Consider the following 15341-nt stretch of genomic DNA (forward strand, 5'->3'; position numbering starts at 1 on the left):
ACACACACTCAGACACACACACACGTCAATGCCACGACCTTTCCAGGGGGAGCGTGAAATTGGCCATGGCATTCAAGATGGGAGGAGCTGCCCCTGCAGATCACCTCCTAAACACACACACACACTCTGAATAAGTGTGTATAGTAAAGACACATTCAGCAAGAGAAGGGCTTGGTTCCCCCACAGTTAGCTCTCATGGGACCGATCCACTAGTTTCGTCACTCAAGGTGACATAAATCAAGCGAACCCAAGGTGTCTGCCAGTATTACTGACGGTGACTGACCCATGTTTGATTCACACAGACATCCAGCCCTGTTCTGGGAGGCATGTTCCTCATCTAAAACAGCTCTGAAACCATGCCAGCCTTCTTAAAACACAGTTAGGATTGTAGGAATAGAGCTAGCGTTGTATGAACACAGTTGGAAATGTAGAAATAGAGTTAGGATTGCAAAACCAGATTAGGATCAGCTCAATCGCAGAGAAAGGCATATTGTTAAGTATTCAGCTCTCATTAACTTCATAAAAACACACACCAAACCTCTCTGTGTCTTTCTGTCTATGATAAGACTTACACACACACACACACACACACACACACCGACGGGCCAAAACTTCCTAATTAGCAGGGAGAGAGAGGAAGCGAATGACTGTTGAATGAAAGAAATGAAGAAAAAATGTTGCGCTCATTTGCTATGGTAATGTGTGCTGCTCACATACTCACCTCAGTGTTGAAGAAGAGGAGGACTCATAGAGAGAGTGAGAGAGAACTGAGACAGAGAGAGAGAGAGAACTGAGACAGACAGAGAAAGAGAGATGGAGGGGAGAGAGATGGATAAAGAGAGAGATGTAGTGAGGAAGAGAGATGGAGGGGGGAGAGATGGATAAAGAGAGAGACGCAGAGAGGGAGAGAGCGAGGAAGAAAGGGTGATATAGGCTGGAATGTCTCTTGGAAGTGGGGAATGAAACACACCTTTGATTTCTGTGGCGTTCTGGAACAAGCTTGCCCGCCAGTGCATGCTAATGGAGCTGTGTTTCAACTGTCCAGGGCTGCTATGAAATCTCCCCAGACACACTGAATGAGTGCGTGTGTGTGTGTTTTTGTGTGTGTCTGTCTGTCTCAGGAGAGTATCCCTGCTGCTTCATCAGATCCAGATAATAATCACTCAACAGGGAACAATGGCAAACACACTCACTCACACACACACACACACACACACACACTTATGTACAGATGCGTCATTTAAGTTTGAAATCCTTTTGGAGACGTGTGTATGTGACGCATTCATGTAACTACAGCCTATTCCAGTTAGTGTGGGTGTGTGAGTGTGTCTGTGTGAGAGAGGGTTTGTGTGTGTGTTTTAGCTCTATACATTAGCTCTTCAGCAGGTTTTCCAGCTCATTTAAAACAAACAGCGTTATTCCCTGTGTGCATACTGCTTCTGCTGACTTCACTACACACACACATGCACACACATACACACACTACACACACTATACACTGAAACACACACACATTTTCAGTACTGACTGGCATGCATGCATTATAGTGCCTTTGTACCCCCCGCTCTCTACCTCCGCCCCCCTCCCCCCTGTGTGTCAGACAGATATGGACTCCAGCAGGTTGGAGTGTGTCACAGGGGAAACCCATGTTTTTTAATACATTTTTAATCATTCCATTTGATGCCCCCCTTGTCCAGCGTAATGTGTAGTGACTGGTGAACACAATCAAAGACCTTCACAGCTCCACTGCTGCTTTCCTTCTCTGTTCTCTCTCTCTCTTTCACTCTCCCTCTCTCTCTCCCCCTCTCTCTTTCTCTCTCTCCCTCTCTCTCTCTCCCTCTCTCTTTCTTTCTCTCCCTCTTTCTTTCTCTCCCTCTCTCTTACAGTACCTTTTCTTCAAGGGCTTGTCTCCCTGAGCCAGCTCTGTAAAGACACAGTTCTACACTTACGTGTGTGTGTGTGTGTATTCTTACGTGTGTGTGTGCAGTGCCAGCGCTGTGCCCCCCTCTACAACGCCAAGCCCTTCAGGTCAGGTGACCAGCTCCAGTCCTACAACTGCCGACCCTGCCAGTGCCATGGCCACGCCCACTCCTGCCATTACGACATCACTGCTGACGCCCACCCTCTGGAACACTACCGGGGAGGGGGCGGGGTCTGTGACGACTGTATGCACAACACCACAGGTGATTACTTACTGTATATTTACAAATATACACACATATTTATACTTATATTTACATACACTTAGTACAGTAACTTTCTATCCTTCGTCCTCTCTCATTCCTCCCTCTACCCCCTCACCCTCTCTCCTTCTCCAGTGTTAATATAGAGTCTATAGACTCATACGTACTGTAGTACGATACTTCTAATGGATATTAACTCTGTTATCTTCTCCTACAACCCTCCACCCCTCCACACACAAACACCCACACCCCCTTGGGTTTGAAGGGAGGCAGTGTGAGCGCTGTGCCAGTCAGTTCTACCGCGTGGAGGAGGCGTCCCCTGGGGAGGAGGGCGTGTGTCGGCCCTGTGACTGCCACACCCCTGGCACCTTGAACGGGAGTCTGGAGTGTGACCAGGTAGGTCCCTGTTAATCCTCTACGCCCTCTCTTCCTCCCCTCTTCTTTAGTTGTCTTCCCTCCCTCGCTCGCTCGCTCTCTCCTTCTCCCTCCTCTTCCTCCTCTCTCTCTACTAAAAGAGGGGGAGAGATGGATGATGGATGGAAGAAGAGGTGGATGGATGGCAGAAGCTGTGTGTAGCTAGTATATAGATGGCATCACCATAGAAGTTTCATTAGGGCTTGTATTGGTTTTGGGAGAGAGAACCTTCTCCCTCCTTTTCCTACCTCCACCCGTCCCCACATCACGGCAGCCATTTTACGGGGACAAATGGGTGTCAATATACACACTAGATGACTAATTCAAAATCAATCTTCCTTCACTCTTCCTCCACCCCTCCCTGGCACTCCTGTTCTCCCCTCCCTGACTCTTCTCTCCACTCTCTCCCCTCCCCTCCTCTCCCCTCCCCTCCTCTCCCCTCCCCTCCTCTCCTCTCCTCTCCCCTCCCCTCCCCTCCTCTCCTCTCCTCTCCTCTCCTCTCCTCTCCTCTCCTCTCCTCTCCTCTCCTCTCCTCTCTTCTCCTCTCCACTCTCTCCTCTCCCCCCTTTCCAGGTGGGTGGTCAGTGCAGGTGTAAGTCCCGCGTGACAGGCCGCAGGTGTGACCAGTGTGTCTCCGGGTCGTTCCGTCTGCAGCCGTGGAACGAAGAGGGCTGTCTCCCCTGCAACTGCAGCGCTGCAGGCTCCGCCCACCACGACCTCACCTGCCACGCCCTCACGGGCCAGTGCAGCTGCAAACCCAACGTCATAGGTAGGGTCGCTTGTCAATCACCTGGCAACCAACACTGCCCATCTGCTTGTCGCTGTTGTTGTTCTTGTCTGTTCACCAGCAACACCACCAGTGCTGCCACCACTCCCGCTCTCTCTTGTAATAAATGTGCTCCCCCTCCCAATTCTCGCCCTCCCCCAATCCTCCCCCCATGCTCCCCCTCCCTCCCCCCTCCTTCCCCCCTCCCTCCCCCCTCCTTCCCCCCTCCCTCCCCCCTCCCTCCCTGTGCGTCTTTGAAGCCTCTCCTATGAAATGCAAAACGGAACGGGCGCTCACACACAAGATCACGTTTATTGCTAAGCCACGAATATCAAGGGCCTACCTCATTTTAATTCTCTAATTCAGTGCCAAGTTGATTATTATAAACGGCTCCTGCCCTCTCGTATTTTTCACGCTTCTTACAAGACCCAGTTTTTGTGCCGGTCGCTCCCTCAGGTGTTTTCAGAAATTAGATTTGATTACGGCAATTTATTACAGGCCTGGTCTGTGAGCGTGGCAGACGGGGCCTCGTAAGGACAGAATTTATCAAGTGGCCAAAGTGCCAGTGTGTACATAACACTGCTGCTGTGATGTATGGATGTACTGCTGGCTGCTTAGACAGGGAGGGAGGGAGGGAGGGAGGGAGGGAGGGAGGGAGGGAGGGAGGGAGGGAGGGAGGGAGGGAGGGAGGGAGGGAGGGAGGGAGGGGAGGGAGGGAGGGAGGGAGGGAGGGAGGGAGGGAGGGAGGGAGGGAGGGAGGGAGGGAGGGAGGGAGGGAGAGAGAGAGAGAGAGAGAGAGAGAGAGAGAGAGAGAGAGAGAGAGAGTGTGGATGGAAAGTAGGAATTATAAAAGAATGGAGGGAGGGAGGTAAGGTCAGTCTATTTGCTAAAAAAGTCTGTTGGTGTGACCACCATATCTGCTGGATTGAGTATGTCAATGGGACCAGCATATGTGCTGGATAGAGCATGTTAGTTGAAGCAGTCTATGTGCTGGAACCCAGTTCATCACTGTGCGTTTAAACTGATACTTTCTAATATCCATCACCTCACTGTCACATCACACACTTAACTCACTCCCCTACATCCAGGCTGTGAGATATGGGCCGAGCCAGAAATACATTCATATCTATAAATTCACTGAAGTGGTGTCGGCCACTAAGGGGAAGGAGAAGGGAGGATGGGTGAGGAGGGGGAGACGAGTGAAGGAGTGGCCAGGGGGGAGGTACTTTAGAGGGAATGGGGGAGATAAATGGGGAAGGGGAGGGGGAGAGGGGGGTTGAGAAAAAGGGAGGTAGGGGGAGATAGGTTTTAAGAAGGGGGTGGAATGGGGGTGGGAGGGGGAAGAATGGGGGAGGAGGGAGGTGTGGAAATGCCAAGTGTCTCCAGCACAGGGTACTGCACCTTGTAGACGGCCATGCCCTCGGGCTGCCATGGCAACATTAGGGATAGATTGCCTGTCTGGAAACATGGACGGAATATTCAAATAAGCCCCGCCCGCCCATGCATATATTAAACGAGGACGACACGACTGGAATCCAAGCAGACCCCACCTAGACCGCTGTCACATGACCAACTGTATTATACTGTTGCTTCTCCCTCCATCTCTCCATCCATCCATCTATCCATCCATCTATCCCTTCATCAGTCTGTCCTTTCCTCCATCCATCCCTTCCCCCATGCCTCCATCAATCTATACCTTCGTTTCCTATCCATCCCTTCTCAATCCCTCCATCTGTCCGTCCTCCATCCCTTCTCAATCCCTCCATCTGTCCGTCCTCCATCCCTTCATTCCTCCCTTTACATCTATTCACTCATATTCTTTTTAATTTATTTATATTTTCTCTCTGCGTAGATTAAGTGGTCTGCCTGGGGATGGTGATCCATCATAGAAAGTGGACCTGAGCTAATGATGGAGCTCTCTCTCTCACACACACACACACACACACACACACACACAAATACTGTATTTGGTGGAGATCTGGATTCTAAGTACTTTATGCACAGAGTAGAATAAGATTATCTTTTCCCCCTCTTTTTCTTTCTCCCTCTTTCCCCCCCCTCTCTCTCCCTCTCTCCCCTTTTCTCCTTCTCTCTCTGTCTCCCCCCCCCCTCTCCTTCTCCAGGTCGAACCTGTGACAGGTGTAACTATGGCTACAAGCTCTTGAACCAGACCCACCCAGACGGGTGTGTGTCATGTGACTGTGACCCCCTTGGGTCCACCGGCCCTCACTGTGACCCCGAGGGGGGCCAGTGTGAGTGCAGGCCCGGGGTGGGGGGGGCGCGCTGCCACGCCTGCTCCAGAGGGCTGCATGGGCTCCACCTGCGGGGAGGGTGCACCCCCTGCCTCTGCTCCCCCCAGGGATCCAGGCCCGGCTCCACCTGCGACCCCCACACCGGCCAGTGTGTGTGTAAGGTGAGAGTGTGTGTGTGTGGCTGTGAGAGGTGAGTGCGTGTGTGTGTGGCTGTGAGAGGTGAGTGCGTGTGTGTGTGGCTGTGAGAGGTGAGTGCGTGTGTGTGTGGCCGTGTGAGGTGAGTGTGTGTGTGTGTGGCCGTGTGAGGTGAGTGTGTGTGTGTGTGTTTGTGGTTTCTGTGCGCGTGTAGCTCAGACAGAAGACACCAAGCAAGTTTGCAGAGTTTATAGAGAATCTCACAAGACAAATGTTCTATTTATTCGTGATTTAAATCACGATAATCATGACGATAATGATGTCTGTATTTGTTGGCTCGGTGACTTCATTTCTGTTTCTTTGTTTTGTCAGGAACACACGGAGGGTCCTCGCTGCGACACCTGTCGCCGTGGATACCACAGCCTGGAACGTCGTAACTCCCTGGGCTGCCTGCCGTGTGTGTGTGACGGCCGCGGGACGGTGGAGGGGGGGGGGTGTGACCCCATCAGCGGGCAGTGCCCCTGCAAGGAGGGGGTGGAGGGGGCGCTGTGTACCCGCTGTGCCCCCCACTATTACAACGTGACCTCTGACCTGGCTCCGTCGGCCGTGTGTGCCCCCTGTGTGTGCGACCCCCAGGGGGCGGTGGAGGGGACGGTGTGTGACGGCGTCACGGGGCAGTGCGTGTGTGTCCCCACGCGTCACGGACGGGACTGCAGCGCCTGCAGACCAGGTAAGGGCTGTGTTTGTGTGTGTCAGTGAAGTGTCGTGTGTGTGTGTGTGTGTGTTTGTGTGGGATGGCTTGTGCATGGGTAAGTGTGTGTGTGTGTGTGTGTGTCTCTGTGTGTCCTGCAGAATGATGATGCTTGGTTGGCATTTGTAGTGGGCTTTAGTACATTAGCCCAGAGCTGGCTGGCTGTGTGTGTGCCACCTCGCTATGCCAACTCTCCCATTGGTGATTGATCTGGCAATGCCCATCCTAGTCAACTGCACCTTGGGGGGGCATGAGGGGAGCAGGGCCCCTCTCAATTCTCCTTCTTTGTGGGTGGGTCTGTGTGAGTGTATAGGTGTGTGTTTGTATGTGTGTGGGGGGCCCTTTTGTCTTTGTGGATGTGTGTTTGTCTGGGTCTGTGTGTTTGTGTGTGTGTGATGGTTGGGGGTCAGTGTTAACAGCTGCTGTATTGTTTTAGTAATGGAGATACACCATCAGCACAATCAGGGGTACTGTAATACCTCACCGCACACACACACACACACACACACACATACACCCTCACACACACACTTCATGTTTGACAAATGAGGGAAGGTACTCTATCAGATCACTACCAAATTATTTGATCTGATATATTCTACTCTTTTTTGCTCTACTCTCTTTTACTGTCATGTACTGTCCTCTGCTGTACTCTACTCAGTTCTTTTCTACTCCTGTTGTGTTCCATGTGTTCCATGTATGGCTGTATCGCCAAGTCAAATACTTTTCTTACATCTAGGCCCAACCTGGGCTGACATCTGTATGTGTTTGTGTGTGTGTGTGTGTGTGTGTTCCAGGGTACTTTGCATCCTCCATGGGGTCCAACCAGAGTGTGTGTGTGGAGTGTGCCTGTCACCTGGTGGGGTCATCAGGGCAGGTGTGTGACGGGCTGAGCGGTCAGTGTGTGTGTGCTCATCCCTCTGTGGGCGGCCGGCGCTGTGACCTGTGTCAGGAGCTCCACTACGGCTTCAACCCTGGGCTGGGCAGGTAGGACACACACACACACCAACACACACACACACACACACACACACACACATCAACACACACACACACCTGGGCTGGGCAGGTAGGACACACACACACACACACACACACCTGGGCATCTACACTGTCACACACACACACAAAGATACCCCTTTCCTAGACACACAACAATTAAATATTGAGACAAAGATATGGAGTCAGAATCAGTCAGATGGAGAGATAAAGAAAGAGAGAGTGGAAATAAAGGGAGAGGGAGAGGGGTCGAAAGAGGGCGAGAGAGAGAGGGTAGAATTGTGTGATGTGAATCCAGTAAGTGAATGTCTTCAATACATCAACAACAACCGCCCTAGACATCATAGATTGTTAATCCATATATGTGTGTGTGTGTGTGTTCGTGCGAGTGTGTGTGTTTGTGCGAGTGTGTGTGAGCGATCGGTGCGCTCCAGCGTGGATGAAGCATGAAGTCTTTAAAGTGATTAAAGTGGAAGCGCTCAGTGCGTCAGGAGACTCTGAACAATAAAGATTTCTTTATCTAAATATTATAAACTCGTTTATCTTCCCTCCATCAATAAGACCATGCATCTTATTTTGTTTTCTCTCTCTCTCGCCTCGTCTCATCTAATGGAGCCTGGCCAAACCCCTCGCAATATGGTTATGGAATATTATAGGATATATCCTGACTGGAAGAAAATAACGGAATACACACGCACACATAAACACGCACGAACAAACCACACACTGTTCTCAGTGTGATGTTAAGGTAATCATTTAACCTTGAGGGAGAGATGAGGTTTGGTGTTACAGTAGAGTGGATTACTCCAGCCAGCTAACTCCAGCCCGGGCTGCTCTAACAGAATATCATTAAGCTGTTTAGCTGCTCGCGTCCGCTACCTTCCCACTGACGCACGGCAAATTCTGATTTATAGTATTTTTTATTTTGATTTATAGTGTCTGCTACGTCTTTATCTGCTTCTCCTGTTGGCTGTAGGCAATGTGTGTGTATGTATGTGTGTGTGTGGTTTGCGTTAACCTAAATTGAGAGAGAGAGAGGGTCACAGCATACCGACCCCTATTCTCCCCGGCGCAGTGAAAGATGCAAATTCAGTTAGTTGGGATTACATTTACAACATTTATTACTTGTACATAGAACAACACACACATGTGCTCACGACCACACACACACAAACACACACACACAAACACACACACACATGCTTTGAGTTTATCGATGTTTAACAGTGTGGAGGAGCATCTCGTCTCACACAGAGACTCTCTCTCTCTCTCTCTCTCTCTCTCTCTCACACACACACACACATATACACATCATGGGAGTTTATCACTATTCAGCTGTGTGGAGGAACATACTACTCGCACACACACACACACACGTTTCAGACTGATGAAAAAGAGAGAGGCTTGGTGTGATGCTGGTGTTTTCTCTCTCCTTGGGAGAGGAGTGAAGGTCGTGTCGCGTTAGAAATTGAGAGGGTGGTGTGGTTGTGTGTGTGTGTGTATGTGTGTGTGTGTGTGTGTGTGTGATGGTGGAACCCCCAGAGCGCCCTGCAGTTGACAGGACAAATTTGCGGCTCGTTAAGAAGCTGTGGCTTTTCACGCCGCTAGTCGAAGGGTGTCAGAGTGTGTGTGTGTGTGTGGGGGGGGGGGGGAGTTCAGCAGTCTGTATAGATGGCTTTGGAATTGTGAGAGGTGTGTGCAATTATATGTGTGTGTGTGTGTGTGTGTAAGGGTGTCAGGCGCTTGGCCTGCCAATAACCCTAGTGTCGTGGTCCACTGGGGTAACACCAGACTGGTGTCCCACCCCCTGACCCCCCCACCACACCCTGCATATACCACCCTGGAGGATCACTTGATGGACACACACACACAAACTGTCACACACACATAACCCACCCAGCGCTGTAACAGGAGGTATCTGTGAAAGCAGTGTTATAGCAGAGGGGGGGGGGGTGTAGACCCAACAGATATTTGACCACCCCCGCCACCACCACACACACACACACACACCCATGCACACACACATGTACACACAACTTATGATGTAGTCAACTTTTTATATGATCCTCTCCTCTCCCCTCCCCTCTATATTCTCTCCCCTCCCCTCCCCCCCTCCCCTCCCCTCCCCTGCCCTCCTCCATTCCCCTACCCTCCCCTCCCCTCCTCCCCTCCCCTCCCCTCCCCTCCCCTCTCTCCTCCAGGTGTGTACAGTGTAACTGTGACCCAGTGGGCAGTGTGGATGCCAGGTGCCACCCAGACTCAGGCAGGTGTGTGTGTAAGGCTTTGGTGACGGGACAGCGCTGTGACTCCTGTGTGGCCGGGGCCAGTCACATGGACCCCAACAACCACCTGGGCTGCAGCAAAGGTTCCAACGTGGTATCCCTTCACTACACACACACACACACACACACACACACACACAAAGACAAACATGCAAATGCTGGTATTGCATTAGGGATTTGAAGTAATGGTTATCTGTTGAAGTATAGTTATTTATTCTTTCATGATATGAATGTCTATATTTCTTTGAGTGAGATGTGTTTGCGTGTGTGTGTGTGTGTGTGTGTGTGTGTGTGTATTTGTCAGCGAGGGGTAGAGCTTCCATCCTGTGCTATCTGTGCCTAGAGGCTGTGTTGAGTTAGACTCACAGAGGGATGCTAATTCTACACACACACACACGCACACACACACATCCACGATGCCAGCCGGGGGATAGTTGAGTTAGAGGCACAGAGGGAACCTGGATCTCTGGGGCCTCTGGTATGTTAAGAGGCTCTGCATGGATCTCATGGAAATACCTCCTCACCTTTCTTTCTTTCTTTCTTTCTTCTCTCTCTCTATCTCTCTCTCTTTTGCTCCCCCCTGCTTGTTTCTTTCCCCTTTCTTTCCCCCCCCCCTCCCACCTTTCCTCAGCTCCCAGTCAGCAGCCCCCCCCAGTGGGGGTGGTCCTGGGCCCCTCTTCTATCCGTGTGACCTGGCCCCCCCCAGACTCCCCCAACTCACACGTTCTCACCTACACACTCCTGCGAGACGGGCTGGAGGTGCACACCTGCCCCAGCTCCTACCCCTTCAGTAAGTACCTGTTTACACACAAACACACTGTCAGATGTGTAAACCATGTTAGAGAATGATAAAAAGTGGTCAAATATATGTATACATGGGAATTTACCATGTGTCTGCATGTGAGACAGTCGGGCCTTTTTTCCTCACAGTCCCAGTACCGTGCAAAATTAACCGTCCCAAACTGAACTTGACCTGTCACGAAATGTGTTTGATCATTTTTACATTGTGACATTGGTCTAGACTCTAGGTTTTTTGCCACACTAAGTCATCCATACAGTCGTGGGGCTCAAATCAATGTCGGAATTTCATTGTGAATACAGACACAATAGAATAAACCATTTTCCTGCTTGTTTCATGTTGGGGCTAACACAATTCTTGGTGTGGCTGTAGTACAAAAGTGAATGTGTGTGTGCCTCTGTATGCTTGTATTTATGTGTGTGTGTAGCTATACACTTTTGCTTGTGTGTTTGTGTGATACTGAGTGTGTGTTCTGTCCTCTCAGGCTCAGAGACGTTTGAGGATACCGGCCTGTCTCCCTACACGCTGTACTCATACCGGCTGCTCACGGCTAACATTAACGGGCATACTGAGAGCCCGGTGGCCCAGTACCGCACCTCCTCCTCCGTACCAGACCCAGAGCGACTGCAGCTGAACCTGCTGGGTCGAAGCGGTCCCACCGGGGCCAGCTTCAACTGGAGCCTGACCCCAAACCACAGCGGACCTCTGGAGAGGTGAGGGACGGGGCCTGCCGGGGGAAGGAGACAGCGAGGGAACAGAGAAGGAGCAGGGGAATGGGATGGAAACATTTGGTGGAAAGACAGTGGAAAAAGTTTGAAAACCGGAATGATGATTTTCCTCCCCATCTCCTTTCTCCCTTTCTCCTCTTCCTCCCTCCTCTCCAACTCTTGTCCCCCTCCTCTTCATCTCTTCCTTTCTCCTCTCTCTTCTCGTCCCCCTCTTGTCCTCTCCTCCAGGTATGTCCTCCGCTCCGTGACACTGGGGAGTGGGGAGGAGCGTCTGCACTACTCTGGCCTGGCCACCCAGGCCTCCGCCAGGGGCCTCACCCCCCACACCCGCTACGCCTTCACCCTCCAGGCCTGCACACTGGGGGGCTGTGCCTCTTCCAGCCCTCCGCTGATCCTCCTCACTGCCCCCGCGCCCCCCCAGGACCAGCCTCCACCCCGACTCAACGCCACCGGGCCTCACCAGATACACGCCAGCTGGGACCCCCCTGGCCAGCCTAATGGTATGATCCAACATGCGGGTTAAGCCAACCCCCTCCCCCTCTCATCCTAATGGTATAATCCAAATTGTGTCTTTCATTCAACAGGAGTGATCATAAAATATGAAATACTTCTGCGAGGACCAATGGAACTGCAGGAAAACCTCACAAGCCCCGCCCCGGAGAAGAGTGTGTTCATCAGCAGTGGTTGGCTGGATCTGAGTATCCCGCCCGGATCGGCCAATGTGAGCGCTGACCCGCCTCCTGAGAGCAGTGCCGTGGTTACTGGCCTCCAGCCCTTTTCAACCTATCAGCTGAGGGTTCTGACCGTCAACATGGCGGGTAGCGTGACGTCAGACTGGACCAGCGTTCGCACAGAGGAGGGGGGTCAGTACTACACACACACACGCACACATACACACACACACACACTTACAGACTTTAACCAGTGTACACACAAACACAATGAGAGAGAGAGAGAAAACCATGGTAAAGGTATTGAGAGAAGGTGAGAGTAGAAGACTGGATGCATGGAGAAATGGGTACGAGAGAGAGAGAAGGAGGGGGGGTGGGGGGGGGAGAGAGTCTCATTAAGGCATTTGAATTCCAAAGAGATGATATGGCTCATTAGAACTAAACTGTGCCCCTAAACAAGACTGTGAGCTCTGGATGTGTCTGTGTAACAGCCGTGAATTACATTACACGGTGTGTGTGTGTGTCTGTGTGTGCATATACACAATGGATGTGTGTTCGTATGCATGTGTGCGCATGTACGTGTACGGGTATGTGTGTGTTTGTGTGTGTGTGTGTTTGTGTGTGTGTGTGTGTCTAATAGTCAAGAATCACATTTCACACCACCCAGCATGGGATGGCACCATCACTAGAAAGAGATGGGATCACTCTCTCTAATCTTTTATTTCTCCTTCCCACCACTCCTCCATTCCTCTTTTACTCCATTCTACCAAGCTACTGCGCCATTTGTCCACTTCTCCTTCCCATGTCACACAACCCGCCAATTTTCTCTATTGATATACAGTGAATTGTTAACAGGAATATGACTGCACAATATTTTTTATTGGTGTGTGTGTGTGTGTCCTCCCTGCAGTCCCAGAGTTCATGCCTGCTCCTGAAGTCTGGCCTGTGTCGTCCTCTAGTCTGAATGTCACCTGGAGGTCACCCCGGGGTCAGGAGGCCAGGGGAGAGGTCACAGAGTACAGAGTTAACCTGGTCACTCAGCACAGCTCCAACCCCTATGCTCCCTCTGTCCTCACACAGGTAGACCCCCCCACACACATACACACAGGTACGCACACACACACGGTTTACCTTACAGGTGAGGATTCCATAAAGGTTGTAATGTCAGTGCTCCAACACCATCAATCCCAGCATGCCTTGCACCATGTCTGCCTCACCTTCGCCTCCCCTGGCTCCTTAGACTCGTTAAGATCGTTAGGATCCTTAACGAGCTCTGCTGTTCTTCAACAATACAGGTCCTAATGAGATTCCTTTATCAGGCTTTAATGAGACTGATAGGTGTGTGTGTGTGTGTCTCCCAGATAGTCTGTTTTATTATAAATATGTCTATTCAGCGTTCCCTAAAGAGGACGAATGAGAAGGATTACCCTATGACCCTGTGTGTGTGTGTGTGTGGTCTTGTGTGTGTGTGTGTGTATGTGCATGGTCTTGTGTGTGTGTGTGTTAGGTGGTTGACGTGGCAGCTCATGATCAGCGTGTGTACCTGGCTGTGGGTCTGGAGCCCTACACCTCCTACTCCTTCTCTGTCACACTCTGCACCAGGTTGGCCTGTGTCCACAGCCAAGCAGCCTCTGGACGCACGCTACCTGCAGGTAACACACACACACACACACTCACACAAGTAAGACACACGAATGCACACACACACATACACACTGTCTCTCTCTCTGTCCTCTATTGTCAGTCCTTTCATATTCCTTGTCACTTAACAACTTCAACCCATCCCTCTTCCTTCACACACCTACACACACACACACACACATACACGCTCAACACTTCAGCAGCGTTGGTGGTGTAACCAGAGGGGAAATTCATTGCACATAGCAGTAAAAACAATTTACTGTTAATTACAAGGAGAAAAATGTGGCGTAGCACACACTCCCCACTGGCCATGAATCACACACACACACACACTCACACACACACACACACACTCACATACACACACACACACCCTCAGTCACTCACACACTGCTCCCGGCTCAGATTTATAACCAACATGGAAGTAGGATGAATTAGCTGCCTTTAATAACTGAGACACAAATCACTGGGACGGGAATGAGGTCTAATTGATCAGTTCTGATAGACACACGCAGGCACGTGCACACACACACACACTCACACACACTCCAACATGAACACAGCAGTGAATCATTCTGCAGTGGGTCTGCTCTGCAGTGTTAACATATGGCCAGCCCAATATGGCCGAGCTCACACACACAACCCTCTCACACTCATCTCCATATGCTTGTTGTTTAAATGCTTGCACCACTTTGGTGTGTGTGTGTGTGTGTGTGTCAGCTACCTCACAAACAGACCAACATCTACCTCCTCAGTTGATCAGATTTCTGGTTTTGTATTCTACTTGTAACACCTTAGCCCCCTCCCCTGCCCACACACACACACACACACTATTTGATCGTAGGACCATCCAAGACTTTGTGCCATCTCTTCTGTTCCTCCAGCTTAGCGCCAAGCCTAATGATCCCTCACTTTATGACTGTTTACACACACAATACACATTACAGACACACAGGCGTACACACATACACACACTCACACAAACACCATTAGACAGCACAGCCATCTGTTAGCCGAAATACAGGGCAGCTGGTTAGAACTCTTCGGAAATGATGTCATATTCCACTGCACTGATACACAGGACATGAACTCAGAAGATGTCAGCTTTAGAACAGATATGTGTCTGTCTCTGTGTGTGTGCCTGTGTGTGTGTCTGTCTGTCTGTGTGTGTGTGTGTGTGTGTGTCTAAATGAGCACTTCTTCTACAGTGTATTGATCACGCAGGAACGTGAACAGCTAATCAGTGGTTGATGGGGATGTTTTATGTATCCTACATCCTTAAAGACATGTTCTACAAGCCATGGTCACACACACACACACACACACACACAGCATTGACGTGAACCCTGCCATGCATATTTCTCCCCTCAACTAAGGACTGGCCTTCGCCGGACGATTATGCGTGGATCGATAGAGTTCCTGTAGAAAGCTGTGTTCCAGTGTGTTTAGGTGCAGACTGACCCCTGGGCTTATAAAAGATGTCAGCCGGGTGTAAAAACAGCAAGCAGGGGTCCTGCTGCTCCAGACGGGCGTCCAGGGAACTGCCTGGTGATTTAGCTGCTTCATTAACATGTTGAAGGCAGTATTAACCTTTCTGCTGGATGGTTAACCTTGTTGTTGTGGAAACGTCATAGCTGCGTCGGAGAGGAAAGTGTGTGTGTGCATGCCTGTGTGTTTTTGGATGTGTGTTTGTGTTTGTAGATGTGTGTGTGTATGGCTT

At 50.7% G+C, this 15341-nt stretch overlaps 1 protein-coding gene across 1 annotated transcript in view; it reads left to right on the forward strand.

Moving 5' to 3' along the window:
• Positions 1-15341, forward strand: part of ush2a (Usher syndrome 2A (autosomal recessive, mild)) — a 133184-nt gene that overhangs the window by 25492 nt on the left and 92351 nt on the right. The window contains exons 11-23 of the mRNA XM_084668085.1: positions 1988-2183; positions 2449-2579; positions 3171-3366; positions 5487-5776; positions 6123-6480; positions 7299-7488; positions 9702-9865; positions 10414-10572; positions 11066-11294; positions 11538-11809; positions 11894-12172; positions 12891-13060; positions 13488-13632. Of these exons, the coding sequence (XP_084524211.1) occupies positions 1988-2183; positions 2449-2579; positions 3171-3366; positions 5487-5776; positions 6123-6480; positions 7299-7488; positions 9702-9865; positions 10414-10572; positions 11066-11294; positions 11538-11809; positions 11894-12172; positions 12891-13060; positions 13488-13632 (2779 nt within the window). The remainder of the gene's footprint in view (positions 1-1987; positions 2184-2448; positions 2580-3170; positions 3367-5486; positions 5777-6122; positions 6481-7298; positions 7489-9701; positions 9866-10413; positions 10573-11065; positions 11295-11537; positions 11810-11893; positions 12173-12890; positions 13061-13487; positions 13633-15341) is intronic.

Source organism: Hypomesus nipponensis, chromosome 12 (assembly GCF_054491055.1).
Source record: "Hypomesus nipponensis isolate SF chromosome 12, ASM5449105v1, whole genome shotgun sequence".
Taxonomy (NCBI): domain Eukaryota; kingdom Metazoa; phylum Chordata; class Actinopteri; order Osmeriformes; family Osmeridae; genus Hypomesus; species Hypomesus nipponensis.